General features: G+C 38.8%; 1 protein-coding gene across 17 annotated transcripts in view; it reads right to left on the reverse strand.

Annotated features, from left to right (window-relative positions):
* ATP9B (ATPase phospholipid transporting 9B (putative)) overlaps nucleotides 1–23,095 on the reverse strand; it is a 217,666-nt gene that overhangs the window by 145,153 nt on the left and 49,418 nt on the right. For 12 of the 17 annotated variants that reach the window (XM_049698579.1, XM_049698582.1, XM_049698577.1 and 9 more), the window contains 2 exons: nucleotides 19,590–19,648; nucleotides 11,303–11,354 (listed from right to left, as the gene is read on the reverse strand). The exons of 3 other annotated variants lie outside the window; for them this stretch is intronic. In XM_049698579.1, coding sequence (XP_049554536.1) covers nucleotides 11,303–11,354; nucleotides 19,590–19,648 — 111 coding nt within the window. Of the gene's footprint in view, nucleotides 1–11,302; nucleotides 11,355–17,768; nucleotides 17,828–19,589; nucleotides 19,649–23,095 lie in introns of those variants that run through there. 2 more of the 17 variants (XM_049698591.1, XM_049698590.1) reach the window with 2 other exon arrangements.

Genomic DNA, 23,095 nt, shown 5'->3' on the forward strand with positions numbered 1-23,095 from the left:
TTTTTTTAGACATAATGCTACTGCACACTTAACAGACTGAAGTATAGTGTAAACATAACTTTTACAAGTACCAGGAAACCATGCCTGTAATATGAACTCAAACAGACCCACACCAAGACACATTATAATCAAACTTTCAAAGACAAAGAGAATCTTGAAAACTGCAAGAGAAAAGAGAATTATCATATACAAGGGATCCTCAGTAAGATAACCACCAGATTGCTCATCAGAAAGAGATGGAATTTCTATGGAAGCCAGAAGGCAGTGAACCAATCAACTCCAAGTGCTAAAAGAAAAAAACTGCAACCAAATATCTTCAATCCAGCAAAACTGCCCTTTGAATGTGAGGGAGAAATCAAGACATTCTCAAGTAAACAAAAGCTGAGGAAGCTGGTGACCACTAGACCTGCCCTGCAAGTGCTCAAGGCAGTCTGGTAGGTGAAATGAAAGGCCAGTAGACAGTAACGTGAAGCTGTGTGGAGAAATAAAGATCTCAGTAAAGGTTACTAATGCATGGCAATTATAAAAGCTACTATTATTGTAAGAATGGTTTGAACTGCACTTTTTCTACACGATTTAAGAGATTAATAAATTTAAAGAAATTATTAGTCTAAAAGCCAGAATTACTGTAACTTGGTTTGTAACTTCTAATCTTGTTTTCTACATAATTTAAAAGGTTAATGCATTTAAAATAATTATTAGTTTATGTCTTGGGAACATAGTGTATGAAGATGTAATTCTGTGACATCAACACCTGAAAGGACGGGGACAGAACTATAAAGGAGCAGAGTTCCGAATATACACAAAAGGGAATGAGAAAGGAATTCAAATATTTTACTACGAAATATCAACCAGAAAAGACAGTAATGTAGGAAATGAAGGAAAAAAAAAAAGTTATAAGGCATAAGGAAAACAAACTGCACAATGAAAGAAGTTGCTCCTTATCAGCAATGACTTTAAATATAAATAGGTAAATAGGTAAATATTATTCAGACTCCTACCAAAGACAGAGACTGGCAGAATGGACAAAGGCGCGATCCAAGCACATGCTGTCTGCAAGAGACTCACTTTAGATACAAAGATACAAAGAAGCTGGAAGTGAAAGGATGGAAGAAGATATCCAATGCAAAACAGTACAGCAGTTTCTAAAAAAGTTTTTTAAAGAATTACCATATGACCTAGCAATTCCACTTCTGGGTGTAGGCCCAAAAGAACTGAAAGCAAGGTCTGAAAGAGACATTTGTGCACTCATGTTCATAGCAGTGTTATTCACAATAAATAAAACATGGAAGTAACCCAAGTGTCCACTGATGGATGAATAGATAAGGAAAATGTTGTATATACATACAATGAAGTATTATTCAGACTGAGGAAGGACAGAAATTTTACAATAGGCTACAACATGGATGAACCTTTAGGACGTTACACTCAGTGAAACACAGAAAGACAAACACTGTATGAATCCAGTTACCTGAGGGTCTTACATCGTCCAATTCACAGACAGAAAGTGGAACGGTGGCACCAGGGCTGGGGCTTATGTGTATTTTATGTTACGTGTGTTTGAACACAGTAAAAAAGAAAATAAATAAATTCACTTCAAAAGTAAAACCATTCACCAACCTTGAAAAAAAATTACTATAATGCTACAGTAATCAAGACAGTGTGGTATTGGTGAAAGAGTAGACATAGATGAAGGGAATAGAATAGAGAGAACCTTTAAATAGAACTCCATAAATATAGTCAAGTAATCTTTGACAAACTAGCAAAGGCAGTACTATTGAGCAAAGATAGCCTTTTCAACAAATAGTGCTGGAACAACCAGACATCCATACACAAAAGAAATGAATCTAGTCACAGACCTACACCCTTCATAAAAAATTAACTCAAAATAGATCACAGACTTATATGCAAAACTATAACAGTCCTAGAAGATAACCTAGGAGAAAACCTAGACGACCTTGGCTATGGTGCTGCCTTTTTAGATACAACACCAAAGACGTGATCTATTAAAAAAAAAAGCAAAAACTGATAAATTGGACTTCATTAAAATTTAAAACTTCTGTTCTGCAAACATATCAGCAAGAGAATTAGAAAACAAGGCACAGACTGGGAGAAAATATTTGCAAAAGACACATCTGATAAAGGGCTGTTATCCAAAATATATAAAGAACTCTTAAAACTCAACAATAAGAAAACAATCCAGTTAAAACATGGGCCAAACCAGAACAAAGAAGATACAGAGACGGCAAATAAGCATATGAAAATATGCTCCACATCACATCATCAGGGAAATGTAAGGTAAAACAACGAGACGCCACTCCACACCTATGAGAATGGCCAAACTCCAGAACACTGACAACACCAAGGCTTGCGGGGATGCGGAGCAACAGGAACTCTCATCATTGCTGGTGGGGATGCAAAATGGTGCAGCCACTTCGGAAGACAGTTTGGTGGTTTCTTACAAAGCTAAACATAATCTTACGATACGATCCAGCGATTGCACTCCTTGCCATTTACCCGAAAGAGCTGGGGAACTCATGTCCACACAAAATCCTGCATGCAGATTTTATACGAGCTTTATTCATAACTACCAAAACTTGGAAGCAACCAAATGTCCTCCAGTAGGTGAATGGATCAACTATGGTAAATCCAGACAATGGAGAATTATTCAGCATACAATGAAATGAGCTATCAAGTAATGAAAAGATAAGAAGGAACGTTAAATGTTTATCACTAAGTAAAAGAAACCAATCTGAAAAGGCTGCATACTATGTGGTTCCAACTACGTGACATTCTGGAAAAGAAAAAAACCACGGAGACACTAAAGAGATCTATGGCTGCCCAGGATGGAGTTAGGGGTAGAGGTAAATGGGCAGAGCACAGAAAATTTCTAGGACAGTGAAAATCCTCTGTATGATATATATAATGATGGATGGATGTCATTATACATTTGCCAAAACCCATAGAATGTACTACACCAAGAGTGAATTTTCATGTAAACTATGGAATTTGGGTGAGGATGATGTGTCAGCGTCAGTCCATCAACTGCAACAAATGCATCATCTGGTGGGGGATGCTCATGATGAGGGAAGCTACGCAGGTGTGAGGGCATGGGGCGTACTGGAAATCTCTGTACCGCCTTCTCACTTTTTTTTGTGAACTTAAAACAATAAAGTACAGGGCTTCCCTGGTGGCGCAGTGGTTAAGAATCTGCCTGCCAATGCAGGGGACACGGGTTCGAGCCCTGGTCCGGGAAGATCCCACATGCCACGGAGCAACTAAGTCCGTGCGCCACAACTACTGCGCCTGCGCTCTAGAGCCTGAGAGCCACAACTACTGAGCCCACGTGCCACAACTACTGAAGCCCGCACTCCTAGAGCCCGTGCTCCACAACAAGAGAAGCCACCGCAATGAGAAGCCCGTGTTCCGCAACCAAGAGTTGCCCCTGCTTGCCACAACTGGAGAAAGCCTGCACGCAACAATGAAGACATAACACAGCCACAAATAAAAATAAATATAATTTTTTAAAATGTACAAAATAAAAAAAATTTTTTAAGAAACATATTCAGATTAACACAGAAAATATACACCAAACATATTATACAAACTTTTTTCTTTGCAGGAAAAGAACACTGCAAATAACTGAAACTGCACTACAGAAATTCACATTTAAATTTATATTTGAACACCCGCAAAGATGGAGACTACTTTCCATTGTACTTTTCTCGTATCTGTATTTCCGAGCTCCCCTTCCCCTGTCTATCAGTGTTTGCTCCTATCCATCGATTTCATGTAGAATTATACTACTGATCAGCGCAGTTCACCACCAGTGTTGCTCTGGTGAACAGCTGACTGCAAACGTGGTCCTGCAGTAGAGCTCACACTGCATGTCCTCTCCACTTCAGCAGCTAATTTCATCAACAAGTTATCTCATGGCCTTTTCCCTTTTATCCAGAGGAAGAGGTTGCCGTATGCCAGGTCAGCTTTCAGTAGTGATCACTACAGCAACACAGAAGCCTTAGACGGGTGGGTACCCCTCCAGGGTGAGGCCCTGGCCTTCGCCTGGGAGCTGCAGGGAGATGGAGGCCCTGATTTCTTGGCTGCACTGGCCTAGAGCAGAAGCTTCCTTCACATGGAACTGGGGTAGGTCATGGCTAAAATTCCACAGGATCAATCTGTTCTTATCAAGAAAGATCTCTGAAGAATATTAAAACAATTACTTTCAAAAGATATACAACTGAATACTGAAGATTTATTTTAGGTATTTTCGTGGATGAAACAATCCTCTAGTGATTTTCAACCAGGGGCGATTTTGCCCTCAGGAAGCGTCTGGAGACTTGGTTTTCACAGTAGGCGCTGGGGGTGGGGGCTGGAAGGGTGCTCCTGGCACCCGAGGAGTCGAGGCCAAGAATACTGCTCAACACCCTGCAGGGCAGAGACAAGCCACCACTACAAAGAAATAAATACCAGGCCCCAAACGTCAACAGTACTGAAGGCAATTCAAAACTTAAAAGCTGGTGTAGCAGTGGGATGCTTGGGCTGAGCACTGCCTAATAACCCACTCACTGAGCTCCCTGTCCAGGTACTTCACCTCATGAAGGTTTTCATGTGCACAGCGGAAAAAATAAGACTTACTCTGGAGCGGTGGTGTAAAATTTAGAGGAAAATCTATTGAAATCTGCCAGCGAATGGTATACACCAGGAACCTATTAATTCCTTAGCTAATTATTTCTGAAATTTGGGGAACTAGCTAAGGTAGCTATGTAAGAACACATCTTTACACAGCTTAGTCCAGTGCACCTTTTGCACAATGTTCTAAAACTAAAATGGGTCCGTGCGAATCCACATCCACCCCTAGAAGAAATGGACCCCTGCACATCTGTAAGCATTTCCTTGCTCTCTTACTCTGCGTAAATACCAAATACTTTTCTCTTGGAGCCAATGCACTTTCAACTAATTACAGCCACCAGCAATTCAGCATCTGAAATGCGCCCCACTGATTCCTTAACCAAGTGCATTTAATCCTTTTAACTACCGATGGCACAGGCATTAGTGTTGCCAACATGAAACTAGGAGAGTCATACAGGTTAAGTCACTTCTGTAAGACATAATAAGATAGAGAGCTGAGAAAAGATTTTTCAATCACCTATTTTATCAGTTGAAGATATATCTATGAGACCTTCATCTGATTTCATGCACTTTGAAAAATATATCTAGTTATATAAATAAATTTTCTTATGTATTACTTGTCAAAAGATTTATGGGGCTTCCCTGGTGGCGCAGTGGTTGAGAGTCCGCCTGCCGATGCAGGGGACACGGGTTCGTGCCCCGGTCCGGGAAGATCCCACATGCCGCGGAGCGGCTGGGCCCGTGAGCCATGGCCGCTGAGCCTGCGCGTCCGGAGCCTGTGCTCCACAACAGTGAGAGGCCCGCTTACCACAAAAAATAAAAAATAAATAAATTAAAAAAAAAAAAGATTTATGATAAGGAGAATAACTGGTTTCAACTAAAAAGGAGTACTAGGAAATTTGCAGTACCCATTATTTTACACTTAAACCTTTTACTCAAGATTGATTTTTTTTTCCTCTTAAATATATGCATGGTTATATATATCTGTATGTGTGTGTTTTATAAAGTATAAAAGCAACTTAAAAGGGATTGGATTCTAGATTCTGTACGACACAGACTTTGAGACATCAATGCCAACAGCTCTGCTCCAGGTTTGCTTTCTAACATAGAAAATAGGAAAAGGTGAGAATATCTACAGTCTCTTAAATTTCAAACATTTTGTGTTTCTAAAAGTGAAACTAATACCTTATGTAGATGTCTATAAACTTATTAAACACTGGAAACAATATACTTGCCATTCTTAAAAGTAAAAGGGTATGCCTCATGTTAAATAATTACACACTATTTTTAAAATTTAGAGGAAACTGACGTATTACTTATCTTCAAGTACTATTACATTACTAGGCTCACAGTAACTGATATGATTTAAAGAGAGAGAGAGAAAGACAGAGAGAGGGAATGAACTGCAGCAAAATCAGAAGTATGGCCAACTTGACTTGTCTTACACGAAGTATATCTAGTAATTTTTTCACAGCAAGCACTAGCTACAACTGATGTCAGTTAAGGCTCGGTAAAAATGAATTATTAAATTGGTCTGCTTATATCCTATTACTGACTTCTTATGAATACTTGATTTTATTTGGTATAATTGACAAGAGTTGACAGCAAAGGACAGGTTTAATGACAATCAAATGAAGATCAACTCGTGTATATGTCACCTAGGAGAGCCGCATCAAGTGGTGATAAAGTAATTGATGGGACACTGTGACACAGGGCACATGAGTCTGTCATATGTTGTAATAAGTTACCCTGTAATATTAGCAGACTGCCTGCAACAGCTCACAAATCCAATAGGTCTGAAAGAGATAGGCTACAGTATGTGCCCAAGAAAAGAAAAATAGACATTGACTTTGCATATATAACACCAGATCGTTTGCCATTAAACTTAATTTCTAAATCATTTATATGGCTTAATGACTCTGCATGAAATTTTTAAGCTGGTGGCAAGATGAATAGCACCACAGAGAGAATGTGGATGAGGACAGTGTCATTTACCTACCCCTCGCCCTCTAACAAGTGACAGCTGAGCTATTGTAATATGTCCCAAACACTTAAACGATAATGCCATCACTTAGGAGGCAAGTGAAAAAGATATTGGCATTTATAAGAGATTGATGAAAATTAGTTCTAAAGCATTAATTTCTCTTAATACCACTAAAAGAATTGTGTGCATTCAGGAGATATTTGATCTGAATTAAGAAACTGATGAAGCAATTGATTAATTGGAATTTAAGCCATCAGTCACCAGATCCATCAACAGCCTCATTTACATTCTAAACAATCAACTGACGGCCCAACAGAATACCCTGTATTAATACACAGTCAATATGATGCCACGAAGAGACTCACTGAGCTGTACTGACAAACGCCCAGTGGCTATCGTCCAAACTCAACACGCTGCGTAGATTTAAGACTTTCACACTGGCTAGGGTTTAGAGATTCTTACTATAACAGACAGTCTATTACCAGGGTTTTCTGAACTGAAACTGAAAAATAATAAAGTAATATTAACAGTGTTAGCAGATACACAAAAAATTCTAAACATGTAAGTTTAAAAACAAGGCTTTAATTTAAAACCTTAAATAATTATGTAAAGTCACACAAACAGAATTTCTAAAGCTAAGAAGCCTTGATTGAAAGCAGTGTTATGACACATTTTACACAGCTGGGAAGCTGTCTGGTCCATTTTATAAAGAGAAGAAAAATATCATGAAACAGTAATCTGACATTTTAGTATCTCCATAAGAGTAACAGGAATTGTTTTAACAATTTAAATTTGACAGAAAAAAATCATAAAACTGAGGAATATAATAGAACCACAGGTTAAAACAGATGACAGTAAGGTCCTAAACTTGGAGCCATTAATAACCTTCCAGGAATATGTTAAATAGTAAAAATTTAGCATACGTGTATATTATGTACATTTTTCTGAGGAACAAAGTGATAATTCTTAAGATTCTCAGAAAGACCCATGACCTCCAAAATATTAAATATCATTACCCTACAGAAAGAAACTGTCCCTACAACATAGAATACAAAGCAAAATTTGAGGGAAAAAAACATTTTTAAAACATAATCAATTTGGATATAACGTTATTTATCTGTAGTTGGCACATCAGAGAGTATCTCACTTGCCTAATTCTCTAATATTCTCTGCATGTTTTGCTATCTTATTATGCCATAACAATGATACGGTGGCTGAAGAACAATTTCTGAAACTTCAGCAAACATTTACTAGCCCTCAGAGTCTTCCTCTGAAAAATGGACACTTCTAACAACCTTCCAGCTTTGAAGAGATGGATTTGTCCACACTTTGTCTCCTCACATAGTCTGTATACTCTATTTCTTCTATGTTAATTACCTAAAGCCATTTCCACATTGAGCATGATATTCTTAATCTTACATATATTCCTACCATGATCACTACAAGGGCAATTAAATATAAATGCATCTCCCGGGATTTCCCTGGCAGTCCAGTGGTTAAGAATCCATGCTTCCAGGCTTCCCTGGTGGCGCAGTGGTTGAGAGTCCGCCTGCCGATGCAGGGGACACGGGTTCGTGCCCCGGTCCGGGAAGATCCCACGTGCCGCGGAGCAGCTGGGCCCGTGAGCCATGGCCGCTGAGCCTGCGCGTCCGGAGCCTGTGCTCCGCAACTGGAGAGGCCACAGCAGTGAGAGGCCCGCGTACCGCAAAAAAAAAAAAAAGAAAAGAAAAGAAAAGAATCTGTGCTTCTGGTGTAGGGCACACGGGTTCCATCCCTGGTCGGGGAACTAAGATGCCACATGCCGAGTAGTGCAGCCAAAAAAGAAAAAAAAAGTATCTCCCAAATGCAAACTGTTTGTTATTCATTATACTGAATACATTTACAAAGACAAAGAAATCATAAATAAGCAGGGATGGCAGTGTAAACATCTCTGAAAACCCGTTCCTCCATAACTGTAATGACAACATAAGCAAAAATTGTCTAAAGCAACTTTCTCAAAACTCTGGAAAATAATCAAAGACTTGCAACAATCCCAGGTGCACTTATTCAAGAAACACGGCTAAATCTAGCTATGAGTGAGATGTGTGGTGTTTTGACTTGTCCCTTTGCCAGTACCCTGCCCCCAGTCAAACTCCACAGTAGCTGAGCAAACCAATGGTCTGGTAGCCACTGAGGGGAAGAAACCAGGGCTAGGACTCCCCAAACCCCACGCCCAGACAACTGTAACCACCTGATCAGGTAGAGCTTGTCTGGATTTGACTCAACCCACAGTTCATTCACTGAGAATGTGTTTTCCCTGGAATGTTTGTCAAAAACAAACAGTGGCCATTGTTTAATGTCACAGCTACCTTGGGTGGTGGTTAAAGCTGGGGTAAACAACAAGCTGACCAAAAAAATTTAAAAGAAAAATCAGATAACAAGGAGCAAAAGCTCTATCATATTCCCGAGAGCCTAGAAGGCCACCTGCCAGTGCAGGGCTGCACACAATGCCCTTGAAAACCCGAGAGGCCCGAATCTCTCACACCTGGCTGACTCTGAGGCTCTGTACAAGCAAGTGAAGGCAAAGGCAGAGTTTTAACTGCCTGACACAGCTCTGCAGGTGTTAAGGGAACACTAGCTATTTGTAAAAGATAAAACTTGCAACTCTGGTACTTAATAATACTTCTCTGTCATACAGAGTCCACTTGGTGACAGAATGGGAGGGGAGTCTGTTCCACACAGACATTAAGGAACCTAAACTGAGGGAAGCTCTGCCATCTTCAACAGGCAGCTTCCAAGGTTACCCTGGTCATGGACACATAGCCAGTACAGGGAAAGCCGAGGCTGGAAGTGGTACACATGACTTTCAGCCACCCTCCTTCGGCCATACCTCAGGGCATGGCCCCATCTAACTGGACAGGAAAGGGAAATGGACTGGAAAAGTAGTTCTCCAGTCTCCACCCTATGGGAAAAACAAAACCACACAATAAAGTAAAGGTATCAAGTGTACAGAGGTCACTTGATTATTAGGTGTAACTGAATTCTGCTGTTAATGGCAGCCTCATCTTACGATGTAAGTAATCATAACTACAGTTGGTGAAAAGAGAAAACATTTTTCTTCTCTCTCATGACTTAAAATGTCCTTTTAAAGAAACGCTGTTTAGGAACTTTGCTGGTGGTCCAGTGATTAAGAGTCCTCGCTCCCAACACAGGGGGCCCGGGTTCGACCCCTGGTCAGGGAATTAGATCCTGCGTGCCACAACTAAGACCTCGCATGTGGCAATGAAGATCCCGCGTGCCGCAAATAAGACCCGGCACAGCCAAATAAATAAATTTTTTAAAAAATACAAAAAAACAACAAAAAACCCCCCACTGTTTGTAAATGGAGAAAAAACTAAATCAACAACTCTAAATTTTAACCATGTCCTTTCTAGAGTTTTCATGCTACAAATAATAATACATATGCCGAGCTTCCCATAAAAATATTGCTCATTTATGCAACAAAGTAAGAAATATAAGGCAGAAGGAACTTTGGATATTACTTGACAAACCTCTCATCATTTTAGAGATGATGAAAATGTATGACCACGTGGCTAGGTCATATAATTAGAAATTGGTCAAAGCAGACTAGATTTTAGGTTTCCTGATTTCCAACCAATGGATTTTTTTTCCTTGACCACATGAGGTTTCCTTCTCATTACCACTTTTGCACCTTCTTCTTATTGTTTAAAGCTCTGGTCATATAAGTATCATTTTTTCTGTGAAGCCCATTTCAACTCACCTAGGCAAATTGTCTGTTCCCTCCCATTACCCCTACATGTCTTTTATTTAATTATTTGTTTGTATATTTATTTTTGGCGGCATTGGGTCTTCATTGCTGTGCATGGGCTTTCTCTAGTTGTGGCAAGCGGGGGTTACTCTTCGTTGTGGCGCGTGGGCTTCTCATTGTGGTGGCTTCTCTTGTTGCAAAGCACGGGCTCTAGGCACACGGGCTTCAGCAGTTGTGGCATGCGGGCTCAGTAGTTGTGGCACGCGGGCTCAGTAGTTGTGGCTCGCAGGCTCAGTAGTTGTGGCTCGCAGGCTCCAGAGCACAGGCTCAGTAGTTGTGGCGCACAGGCTCAGTTGCTCCGCGGCATGTGGGCTCTTCCCACACCAGGGCTCGAATCCGTGTTCCCTGCATTGGCAGGAGGATTCTTAACCACTATGCCACCAGCAAAGCCCTCCACATGCCTTTTAATATTTATACTATCTATACAATCAGAGTATTGCTAATCGTCAATGTGTGTACTTCCATAAATAAGTAGATCATAAACTCTTTGAAGAGAGCAACTCGGTTTTACTCCCTTTTGTATTCTAAGCAACAGGTAGTGCCTGGCATATAGTAAGTGCTAAATAAATGTTTGCTGAATGAGAAATAGAAGTGCAAATGCAGAATAGCAATCAAGTTTTGAGGAACATCACCATCTATTTAGATATCAAAATGGATTCGAATGAAAACTTTCACTTGATATAGGAAAGGATATTTTTTAAACCAACATATTACACAGTAAAATCATTGTTTTAAACATAACAGTTAAATGTGATTTAGAAATTAATGAATTCAATATATTATCGAAGAAAAATTCTTACAAGAATAAATTTAACTTTTATCTTTCAAAATGAAAATTAAACTGCCAAAATACCAATCATCAGCAATAAAAATAAAAATACCTGCTTTTTCTGATGTCCTAAGAAATACCATGTCCGATGGAATTCTTTGATTCTGCAGAGTAATATAAAATATTAATTATCTATATGCAAGTCTACAAATTAACACAATTCCATTCCAAAGGAGAAATAGCTCCTAAAAACAACTAAAATAATGTTATATTTCAACTCTATGCTGAAACAATTAACATCCATAATTTGTATAATAAAAATGAATATTTTAACTCATATTTTAGTTAGACCTCGAAGTTTCTTTCCGCATCAATGAACCACGTAAATGGCATTTAGTGATGACCTGAAAACTACTTCATTTCCTGAAAAATGTTAAATATTACCATTTCTGTGGCCTCTGTGGTACCTCAACTCACACGTACAATATAACAGTTACTGCCTTATAAAAAAATGATGGCCTCCCTATCAGACTAATGACCTAGAAAGTGAGGACAGTGTTCTTCCAACACCTAACACAAAACAGAGCATATCGAAAACGAAACACTTAATAAATGTTGAATGAAAGAATAAATGTACAACTGAGCAAACAAAACCCCACAAATTTGAGGAGATATTCTTTTTACAAAGCAGGAAAGGAGAAAAACTCAAAGGTCACTATTCATACATTTATTTAATCACTATTACTAATACTAGTATTAATTAGTATTACTAATAATAATTAGTAATACTAATTAGCATTAATTAGTTGGGAAAGCTATACAAACTAAAAGAAAAATATAATTATAATAAGAATACTTCACATAGTTTCATGAATTATTTATATTCTTTAAGACCTAAGTTAAGATTTATCTACACACAGTAAAGAAATGAACTACTTGTAAGTCAGCAAGCAACAAAAACAAACGTAAGTTGTTAAAGCGGAAAGAAGATATGCTGTAGAACAGAGCTATTTATTTCTAACATTTCTTTAGGCAATTGTTAAGATCTAAAGAACCTTTAGGTGAAGGGGGAAATCACAATGGAAACTAGAAAATATTGTTAATGAAATGGTAATAAAAACTCAACATATCAACATATCATGTGTGTAACACAGCCGAAGTCAGGAAAATGATAAAAGGAAAATATACATGACTAAACTGCATACAACAGAAAAGGGAGGCTAAAAATATACAAAGGACTAAATATCCATTCGAAAGCAGGAAAAAAAAAACCCAGCCAATAAATCCCAAAGAAAGTACAAGGATGTAAAGAAATATAAGAGCAAAATTAATGACACAGGAAACAAAAACATACATACCAGTAACAAACAGCAAGAAGGTAAATATTTCTTTAAATATGCCCATTTCGGTAATAAGAAAAAACTAGCACTAGAATAAAACTGATAAAAGATGGGCAAGCCTTCTAAACAAAAAACTGTAAAACATTACTGAAAGAAATTAAATGAAGCCTAAGGAAATAGAAAACACCATGTTCTGAAATTAGAATATACAGTATTGCAAAGATGTGAAGTGTGCATATACTGACCTATACATTCAACACAAACCCAATCAAAATCTTAACATGTTTTTTTGGTGGGAAATGACAAGATATTCCTAATATTTACAGGGAAATGCAAAGGCCAAGAATGACTAGACAAGTGTGAGAAACAACATGGAGAGCTGTCTGTACAATATAACAAAACTAAATATTAAAATAGAATAATTAAGACAAGATGGTATTCCACTAAGATGGATGATTATAGTAATGTAAAAGCAGAGAATCCAGAAGTCGGCCCACACATCCATGGACACCAGATTTATGAGAAAGTTGGCACTGCAGACATCTTTTCAATAAACAGTGCTGAGAAAACTAGATACCCATGAGCAATGAGAAGAGATAATACCTGGCCTCTACTTCAATCGAAACACGAAAATCTATTCCAAACGAATTATACTTCTAAATGTCAAAGTCAGGGACTCCCCTGGTGGCACAGTGGTTAAGAATCCGCCTGCCAATGCAGGGGACACAGGTTCGAGCTCTGGTCCGGGAAGATCCCACATGCTGCGGAGCAACTAAGCCCGTGCGCCACAACTACGGAACCTGAGCTCTAGAGGCTGCGAGCCACAACTACTGAGCCCATGTGCCACAACTACTGAAGCCTGGGCGCCTAGAGCCCGTGCTCCGCAACAAGAGAAGCCACCGCAGTGAGAAGTCCGCACACCGTGATGAAGAGTAGCCCCCACTCACTGCAACAAAGACCCAACGCAGCCAAAAATAAATAAATAAATAAATTTTTAAAAAATGTCAAAGTCAAAACAATAAAACCTAAAAGATAATACAGAAGAATATTTTCATGACTTTTTGGTAGGAAGAGATTTCTTAAACAAGACTCCTTCCCCCTACCACCACAAATTTTAAAAAAAATTTATTACAGATGAAAAGATTAATAAGGTTGACTTCATTAGAATTTTTCTTTGAATGATAATATATTGAATTCATTAAGCATCTCTGTTCCACAAAGCACACTAGGAAGGAAAAGATATTCACAACATAAAACTAATAAAGGACTCCCATCCAGAGTACTTGAAGGCCTGCAGACTGTTAAGAAAGGATAACTCTGAAGAAAAACAGCAAGAGATTCTCACAGGCTTTTCCCAAATGAGAAAAATATCCAAAATCATATGAAAAGGTGTCTGACTTTGTTAGTCTTTACAGAAATGCACATTAAAACCACAACCACTATGTACAATTTGGAAATGGTAAATTTAAAAGGTTGGCAATGCCAAGTGTTGGCAAACATGAAGGAATGGGAACTCTTACTCACTGTCGATCTGAGTATAATTTGATACATCACTTCGCAAAATCATTTGCAGTAAGTACTCAAGTGCAACATACACATTCACCCCAAAATCCAACAAGTCCACTCCTCAGTACACATGCAGCAGCAATGTGTGCACATGTGAGCCAGAAGACATGGTCAAGTATGACTCAGAGGTATCAACCCTAACAGGCAAAACTTAGAAGCAACCCAAATACCCACCAACAGTAGAATGGACACAAGGCATACTATGTAACCACAAAATGAATGAATTACAGCTGCACACAACAAAATGAAGACTCTCATAATCAGTATTGGGTCAAAAATAAGCACCCACCCAAACACAGCCCCATCCCACTGAATTTTCTAGGCACCCTTGTTGAAAATCTGTTAACCAGAAATTTAAGGCTTTATTTCTGGACTCTCAATGTTTAATTTATGCCAATTCCATACTGTCCTGATTAATGTTAACTTTGTAGAAAGTTCTGAAATGGAGAAGTGTGAATATGCCAATTTTGTTCACATTTTTAAAAACTGCTTTGGCTATTCTGCATCTCTTGTATTTCCATATGAATTTTAGAATCAGCTTGTCAATTTCTGCAAAGAAGTCAGCTGGGATGTTAAGAGGGACTGCACTGAACCTGTAGATCAGTTTGGGAGTACTGCCATTTTGACATATGAATACTTCCAATCCATGAACATGGGACGTCGTTCTGTTTATCCAGGTCTTCTTTACTGTGTTTTAACAATGTTTTGTAGTTTTCAAAGTACAAGTTTTGTTCTTTTGTTAAGTTTATTCTTAACCATGATTTTATTTATAAGTATTTTATTCCTTTGATACTATCATACATGGAATTTTTTTCTTAATTTTAGACCACTACCCTTTATTCCCTTATCCTGTTTTATTTTCTATGAGGCATTAATAAGTAAACTAGAAACTTCAAAATAATTATTGGATATTTTTATTTTTCCCTCCTCTCAAGACTCTGAGCAATATAGGAGCAGGGACCTGTGTTTTCTTAATATGAAATTACCATGGTATAATGTACAGCAGTTTCTTTGACCATGACCCATTCAGGATATCTGAACTGTTTCTGATTTTTGGCTATCATGAATAATGCAGGTATAAACATTCATGTTCAAGCTTTTGTGCCAATCTAAATTAATATTTACCTGTGATAAAGGTCCAAAAGTTCAACTTCTGGGTCAAATGATAGTTGTATACTCAGTTTTTTAACAGACTGTCTAACGATTTTCCAGAATAGCTGTAACATTTGATATCCCCACATGAATTGCATGTGATCCACTGTCTTCATGTCACTGCCAGCATTTGTGCTGTCATCAGTTTTCATTGTAGTCATTCTGCTATATGTGTAGTGATATTTCACTGTATTTTCATTTGCATTTCCAGATAACTAATGATGTTGAATAACGTTTCATATGCTTATTTTCTATCTGTATGTCTTCTTTGGCTAAATGGGTTTTTTTTGGCCCATTTTCTAATTTGATTTTTTTTTTTACTGTTGAGTATTTAGCATTTTTACATATTCTAGATACAAATCTTTGTGGATATATGGTTTACAAATACTTTCTCCCAGTCTGTTTTTCCACCATATTCACATGTTCTTTCACAAAGCACAAATTTTTAATTTTAATGATGCAATCTATCAATTTCACCCTTATATGCATTGTGCTTTTGGTGTCAAGTCTAAAAACTATTTTCCTACCCTAGATTCTGAATATTTTCTCCTGTTTTATTCTAAAAGTTTTACAGTTTTACATTATATATTTAAGTCCCTGGTCCACTTTAATATCTATATAAGGTGTGACATTTAGATTATGGTTCATTTTTTACCCATGGATGTCCACTAGTTCCAGCCTGTTTTGTTGAAAGGCTATCCATCCTCCATTTTAATTGCTTTTGCACTTTGTCAAAAATCACTTGAGCATATTTGGGTGGGTCTATTTCTGGGTTCTCCATTGATGTTTCATTATCTTTGTTTCTACCCTTCTTCTGCCCTATGTTAATTAATATAGTAGGAAGTATGCCTTAACATTAGGAGAGTGACTCTTTTCACTTTATTCTCCTTGTCAAGGTTGTTTTTGCCATGTTAGGGCCTGTGCCTTGCCAAATCAGTTTTAGAAAAATCTTATTTTGTCTTTAAAACCAAAACAAACGAACGAAGAAAAAACCTTGCTGAGATTTTGATACATACATCTGTGTAAGAATTCAGTTACTGTTCAGGTTTCCTTATTAAGCTGGGAGATAATCTTTGGAATTTCTTGCTTCACCTTGCATGCATAAAGGATCATCTGACCTTGACTCTGAACAGTCCTACCCTCCCAATTTCCACATACATGTCAAACACATACTTCTCCTAGGCTGAATTTGAAACTGGAGAACTAGGAGTTTAAACCTAGACGCAGTGAACACTGAAGGCCGCATCATCCTCTTTCCACTTTCTGTCCCAGGCTGCTGCTCTCCCATGTTCTACGGCTACTGACATCTATAACACTGAGCCAAAGCTGATTAGCATTATTTCTTTAAATACCCATAAAATGAATATCGATGTACTAATTTTAATTCCATGTTAAGATAAAAAATTACAACTATCCTATAACATAAAATCCACCATGGAAATATCCAAACATTAATTTATAAATAGGAATATGGTCAAATAAAAGAGAAATATGGGCTTCCCTGGTGGCACAGTGGTTGAGAGTCCGCCTGCCGATGCAGGGGACACGGGTTCATGCCCTGGTCCAGCAAGATCCCACATGCTGCGGAGTGGCTGGGCCTGTGAGCCATGGCCGCTGAGCCTGCGCGTTCAGAGCCTGTGCTCTGCAACGGGAGATGCCACAATTGTGAGAGGCCCGCGTACCGCAAAAAAGAAAAAAAAAAGTAGAAGGACAAAGCCATTTGCTGCCAGATCTCTGCTATTTCCTTATAATGATTATATCAACTGGCAAGAAAAAAACCTTTTATCACTACAAAAATCACAAAATTGGTTTGACAAATACCATGAACCTACTACTAAAAATTTATCATTTCCCAGTAGTTACTGGAAACTATGTCATCAAACTTCAGAATACTCAATGTTTTCCAGGGAATTGAAATATATGAAAATGAAAGTACAATTGGCAATATAAAACCTGAATGAGGCAGGTGGTGCCGCCCTATGCTGTGGCAGCAGTGCTTCCTGAAGGCTAGCGAAAACAGTCAGAAGCCTTCCCTCTAGCTCTGCCACCAAACCTTTACATTTCAGAGTAGCGCAGGATACCACACACATGCTCACATATATGTAACACTGGTGTGTCATCCACAACGTGCTATCCACTGGACACTGAAATAACAAACAAACACAAAGAGGTGCAGCTCCACATCAAACGGAAACCTTTACCTGGATGTCTACAGAGGCCTATGTCCCTCACCAATCTTTCTTACTGATGGAGAAGACACCTGTGAGGCCAGAGAGACACTGAAGAGGAACACCCAGACACAGATGTAGATCTCTCTTTCACATCTACCTGTATGACCAATGAGATGGCCAAGAAGGGTGCACCTGTTACTCAGTAAAAATGGGAGGACTGAGGGAAAACAGGAAGGTGAGTGTACTGCTACATCAAACTAAACAGCAAAGGTAAGGGAAAAAAAGGGTAAATAGGAAAGTTAAGGAGGAAATAAGAGATGAAAGAATGAAAAGGCCAAACAGTACTCACCTGATTCACAAAGAGAGATTCTATCCTAACCTTCAACACAACAAACACAAGATATCCTCCTAAAAGTCAAGAGGAAAACAAAGTGTTGGGGCATCACTCTGGAGTCCAGGTCTCGGAGACTGTGCAACCCTTCTGCTGGCACTCACACTCTCTCTTTACCCCTCCTGCTGGCAGGCTGGTGGTGGGCTGCCCGGTGGAGAGGCCCATGTGTCCAGGAATGAGCGTGGCCACAGGCCTAAAGCTCGTAGAACTGAGGCCCTGAGTCCAAAGAGGCACCAAGTCCTGCCAACAACCCCAAGAGTGAGACTGGCATCAGCTCCACCCCCGTGGAACTTGGAGGCGATGGCTACTGGGCTGACACCTTGACACAACTTGACTGAGAGCCTTAAGGGGGACCCAGAGCCAGGAGATGCAGCTAGGCTGCATCCAGATGCCTGACCACAGAAACCTGAGAAAACAAAGGTTGCTGTTTCCTAAAAATTGCATCAAAATTTATATGACTAACATATGGCTCAGCCATCCCTCTTGTCAGCATTTATCCTACAGAGTCCTGCAAGGATATGTGTACCAGAATGTTCATTATAGCACTTCTCACAGCAGAAAAGAGAAACCATCCAAAATCTAACAATGGATCAAAAGTTAGTAACTTACAGTATCCATATAACTGAATACTACGTAAATAAGCTGCAAATCAGTATGTTTAATTTTCTCCTTTCCGTAAAATCCGACAAAGACAGCCCGAAGCGTTCTCTGCGTACGGATTTTTACTGCAATGAGATGAAGACCGCTTTCCTCCTGAGGAGAAGGCTCTCACTCAACCTCCCCACGGGCAGCTCAGGATGGGTATGTTCCCATGGGTCCCCATGTGGCTATCAGCTGGTACCAGCGGCTCACACTCCTCTGTAAGAGGCCTTATGAAAACCTCTCATTCTATATTTTTTTAAATGTTGTTCTAGAGCCTTAAAAAAGGAAAAACAAAAAGACTATGCCCTCAGTCACTGTTACTCAGGAAGGCTGTGCGGGCAGAAACGCTTCTCCGCAAAGGCAGACAGCCCAGGCCTCCAGACTCCGGGCCAGTAGCGGCCTGCCAACAGCCACGTCTGACCACTGTGGGGTTTTTAAAATGGCTTCTTCCTACATTGACCTAAACTTTTTCTTTCTAATCCTCTTGTTTCCATTTACCTTTCCCTCATTAAGTTGTTTTTTTTGTTTGTTTGTTTGGGGTTTTTTTGCGGTACGCGGGCCTCTCACTGTTGTGGCCTCTCCCGTTACGGAGCACAGGCTCCGGACGCGCAGGCTCAGCAGCCACGGCTCACTGGCCCAGCCGCTCCGCGGCATGTGGGATCTTCCCGGACTGGGGCACGAACCCGTGTCCCCTGCATCGGCAGGCGGACTCTCAACCACTGCGCCACCAGCGAAGCCCCCTCGTTAAGTTTTTAAGCCATAAGAATTAATATCCAATAATTACATATATATCTGTCTATAAAAAGAAGCTCTAGAAACTAAACATTATAAATAGGTTCTAACTAATATAATTCTTTGGTCAAAAGATATAATTCTGATAATGCAACAATAAACAGTTAACATGTCTTATTTTAGACAAAATATGACTACCTACACACACTGAAACGTACTTTAGCAAAACAGACTACACAGAAACCTGTATTTTTTTCTTCACATATATCAAACCTTACACAAAGATGTTAAGATTTAAAATACATGTCTCAAACAATTTCCTTCAGATTCAAAAGTTACTTGCAATCAGGCTAAATGTTCATAACTGGCATATACATGTCTAAAAGATATTAAAAATGCATCAACCTTTTCCACTATGATGAGGTCTCCAACTTGTATGTCTGAACTCTTAACTTGCACTTTACCTTAAAAAAAAGAAGAAGTATAATCAACTCAAGGAAATAATAGCACATCAGAGTTAAACTTTCAGTTGATAAATAATACTTTAGAAATAACTTTGGGAGAAAAAAATAACACTTTAGAAATTTATCTATACTTATACTTTCAAAATAAATTTATTTCAGATAGACACAGTCGCTGAAAATTTACTTCTCCTAGTGAACTCCCAAATACAATTAACTATCTCCCAATAAAAGACGTGCGAGAGTGGGGAAGAGGATTCCATCTGGAAAGTTCTTCCCACATCTGCCATTATTTCAGGTCTGAGTCAAGTTACGGATGATCAAAAATATCACTAAATAAAATAATTTGATGACTGAAGCTGAGTAACATGTAGATGTAAAATCCTTACATTAATGTTTTGGAGGCACTGATTGGCACATAACTGACAGAAAAAAGAAACGAAGAAAATTACATGTAAAACCACCCTCCACTAGTAGCTTTACAGACACAGGTCAGGACTGAAAACTAAGGTCTAGAGATTTACACAAAATGTGATGCTTCCACATGGTATACTGTGTAAATTCTTAAACTGTCTCTCTAGTATCTAGTGCACTGTAATCATTTACAAAATCTAACACACAACATCTACATCATGTTAGTGCCACAGAGAGGAGGTGAGAAGCTGGCGTGGACAATGGGAGACACCGTCCTGAAGCAGCAACAAGACTTGGGTCAGTTCTCGCTCCCTGTGTCTCCTCCCTCCCTGCCTCCCTTCGCCCCTCTGTTTCTCTCCCTCCTTCCCTCTCTCCCCACCTCCCTATCTTGGTCTCCCTCCCTCCGTCCATCTCCCTTTTGAAACCAGCAACAGCCGTATGGATCTGCCTTTACATTTTTGTAACTACTGTTTTGACATGGGAAAAGGTCCACTTCTTTTACATTCAGTTTATTCTGAAAGCTCACAGAACAAGAGCTAAGTTCATATTACATTATCAAATACTAACATTACCAGTCATTACACTGACTTTTAGACCAATTCAACTTATTATAAAGCCTTATTTCCTAAATACCTCTTAAAGCAGCTGAGTTTCAATAGAACCATACCAGTTCCTAACAATTTGTTTTGAGGATATCAAAACGTTTTGTAAATATTATATTTTTGCTGTTAGATTTTTCCATTTTCCTCAATTATACAATAAATACATAAGGGCTGGAGTAACTTTTCAGGGGGGAGATGAAGCTACTTTTTATTCATATTATAAAATAGCAAAGTTCTTTAGAATTGCATGTGAAGCAAATCTTACGATATTTTCATAAGTGATAAGTATACATCAATTAGTAGCCAAAAAACATACTTGCAAAAGAATGTCTACTTTAAATCTTTTTTTTCAGTTGGTCACTTCAAGCTTCAGGTCTGTACTCCCACTATTATGTTTTTTATAGCTAAGCATCAGGCAGTAAAGACATATTACTTATCTCATACTCCCTGAGTATTAACTCAGCAGAATTCCTGTCTTATCATTTAATTTTATTTTCTCTCCTACTCTCCAATCCACTTTTCCTTCCTTCTGCTTTTTTACATTTTAATAGACACATTTAAAAAAGAGAGAAAAAGAAATGGTTGCAGTCATAAGATGTAGTAAATAATTTTAAACTATTTTGAAACAAAGAAAACGCATCCTTTTTTGACTCCTTAATCAAGACTTTACATTTCTGAGAGATTTATTATTCTCTCACATGGTAATAGACACAATTTATATTTAATAGCCTTTAATTTTTAAGGCATTAATTGTGATCACTATTCATTTCTATGGAACTTACTAGCAATTACATGTTTAAGTAAAACAGTTTATGGTAAAACGCACTGTTGAAAGTTCTCAACTCTTACACAATATTACAACACGAACAAAATACGAGAAGGCTAAACACAGCACAGTGTCAAATCAGTATGATAATCTGCCTCACTTATCTGTTCAAAGTACACATGTCTAAATTTTGAAGAATTGGTCAAATTGTTCAACAGTTCTGAATTCTCTAATAATTCTGATCTTGTGTTCAAGGGACTGCCTGCACTTCCTTTACAGCCTTTGTCACATGAACTCACGGACTTCTTCTCTGTTCTCTTTCCCAAAGAACAGCGAAGGCATCGGACAGAAAAGATGGAGGAAAGCCACCCACTCCCCATGCACCTGTCCAGCACTGACAGCCCAGCATCATGACCTTCCGCAGCCTAATCTGCAGAGTCCACGCCTCCACTAACGGTTTGATTTCTGGCCACCCTTTGTGAGCTGAACGGATAGCTGATCTTAGCTAGCAACATACTAATATCAGAGTTGGAAGAGACTGGTAACAAGAGATATTCCTTAAGTTTTACAAGTCACAGCACATAGAAGACACACAACGGCCACCTGCTCTCACAAACCAATGGAACCATCAACAACACAAAGTGTTTATTGAATGAGCATTTAAAATTTAGTAACTTCAGAGCTCCATTTGATAGAAGCAAGTTCTAAATAGAGTAACAAAGATACTTCAATGTGTACAGCAGTATTTAAACCTAATGACAGTTTTCCTTAAAAATATCCTACTCCATTTACTGTCAAGTACATACTCAGGAAGTCGTACCTTACCAGCCTTTTTCTTTTGATGAAACAGTGAATAGTGACTATTACCAAGTAAGGTAACAGCAGTCCTTTCCTCTCTCTAAACTGCTGCAGGTAAATCCTTCCATTAAATCCTTCTTCTAGCAATAAACGTTCCCTGCCACTATGCCTCAAAAGTATGATGGCTTATGTGTGCCTTATCACGGGAGGCAAGCATTTAGCTCACTTGCCCCGTGAACCAAGTTTTATTGGCTCCTCCGAAGAGAGATCAAAAATCACTCCAAGAACCACTCTTCTTCCTGCAGAGTGTCTAACCACGCGCCCTGTCTACCACTCTCATTGCCACTCATCAGCATCACCTGTAGAAACAAGACACAACTAAATGGTCGCCACTGTTATTATTTTCTGAATTCAGCATAATTCCAAACGAACTAGTTGAAAAATTAAGGATTATGTTCATCCTCACCTCAAACCCTCCATTACTGGACAATTACTTAGAAGATAATCAAATTTGCAGCATGTATACACATTCTTCACAGCTGATCTCAAATTAACTTTCCGGCTTTACCTACTATTTCCCTTTGCTCCTGCTCTATGTTAGTCTGGCACCTTATCCGACAACCGTGTAAGGCCCTTGCTTATTCTTACAGGTTCTCTGCACTTGCTGCTCCTTTTGACTGAAATCCCTCCCTCCCCAGACCTCCTTAATTGCACAGCAAATATAACCCCATGAAGCCTTCTGTAACCTGTATAAGCATCAGCAGGATTTTATACACACTGCTACACAATGTGCTTAAAATGCTATAATGCTATAAATATTCAAACACCTGAGTGTCTACCAAATTTCAGATCCTGTGCACTTTTAGGACA

Source organism: Orcinus orca, chromosome 15 (genome assembly GCF_937001465.1).
Source record: "Orcinus orca chromosome 15, mOrcOrc1.1, whole genome shotgun sequence".
Lineage (NCBI taxonomy): Eukaryota > Metazoa > Chordata > Mammalia > Artiodactyla > Delphinidae > Orcinus > Orcinus orca.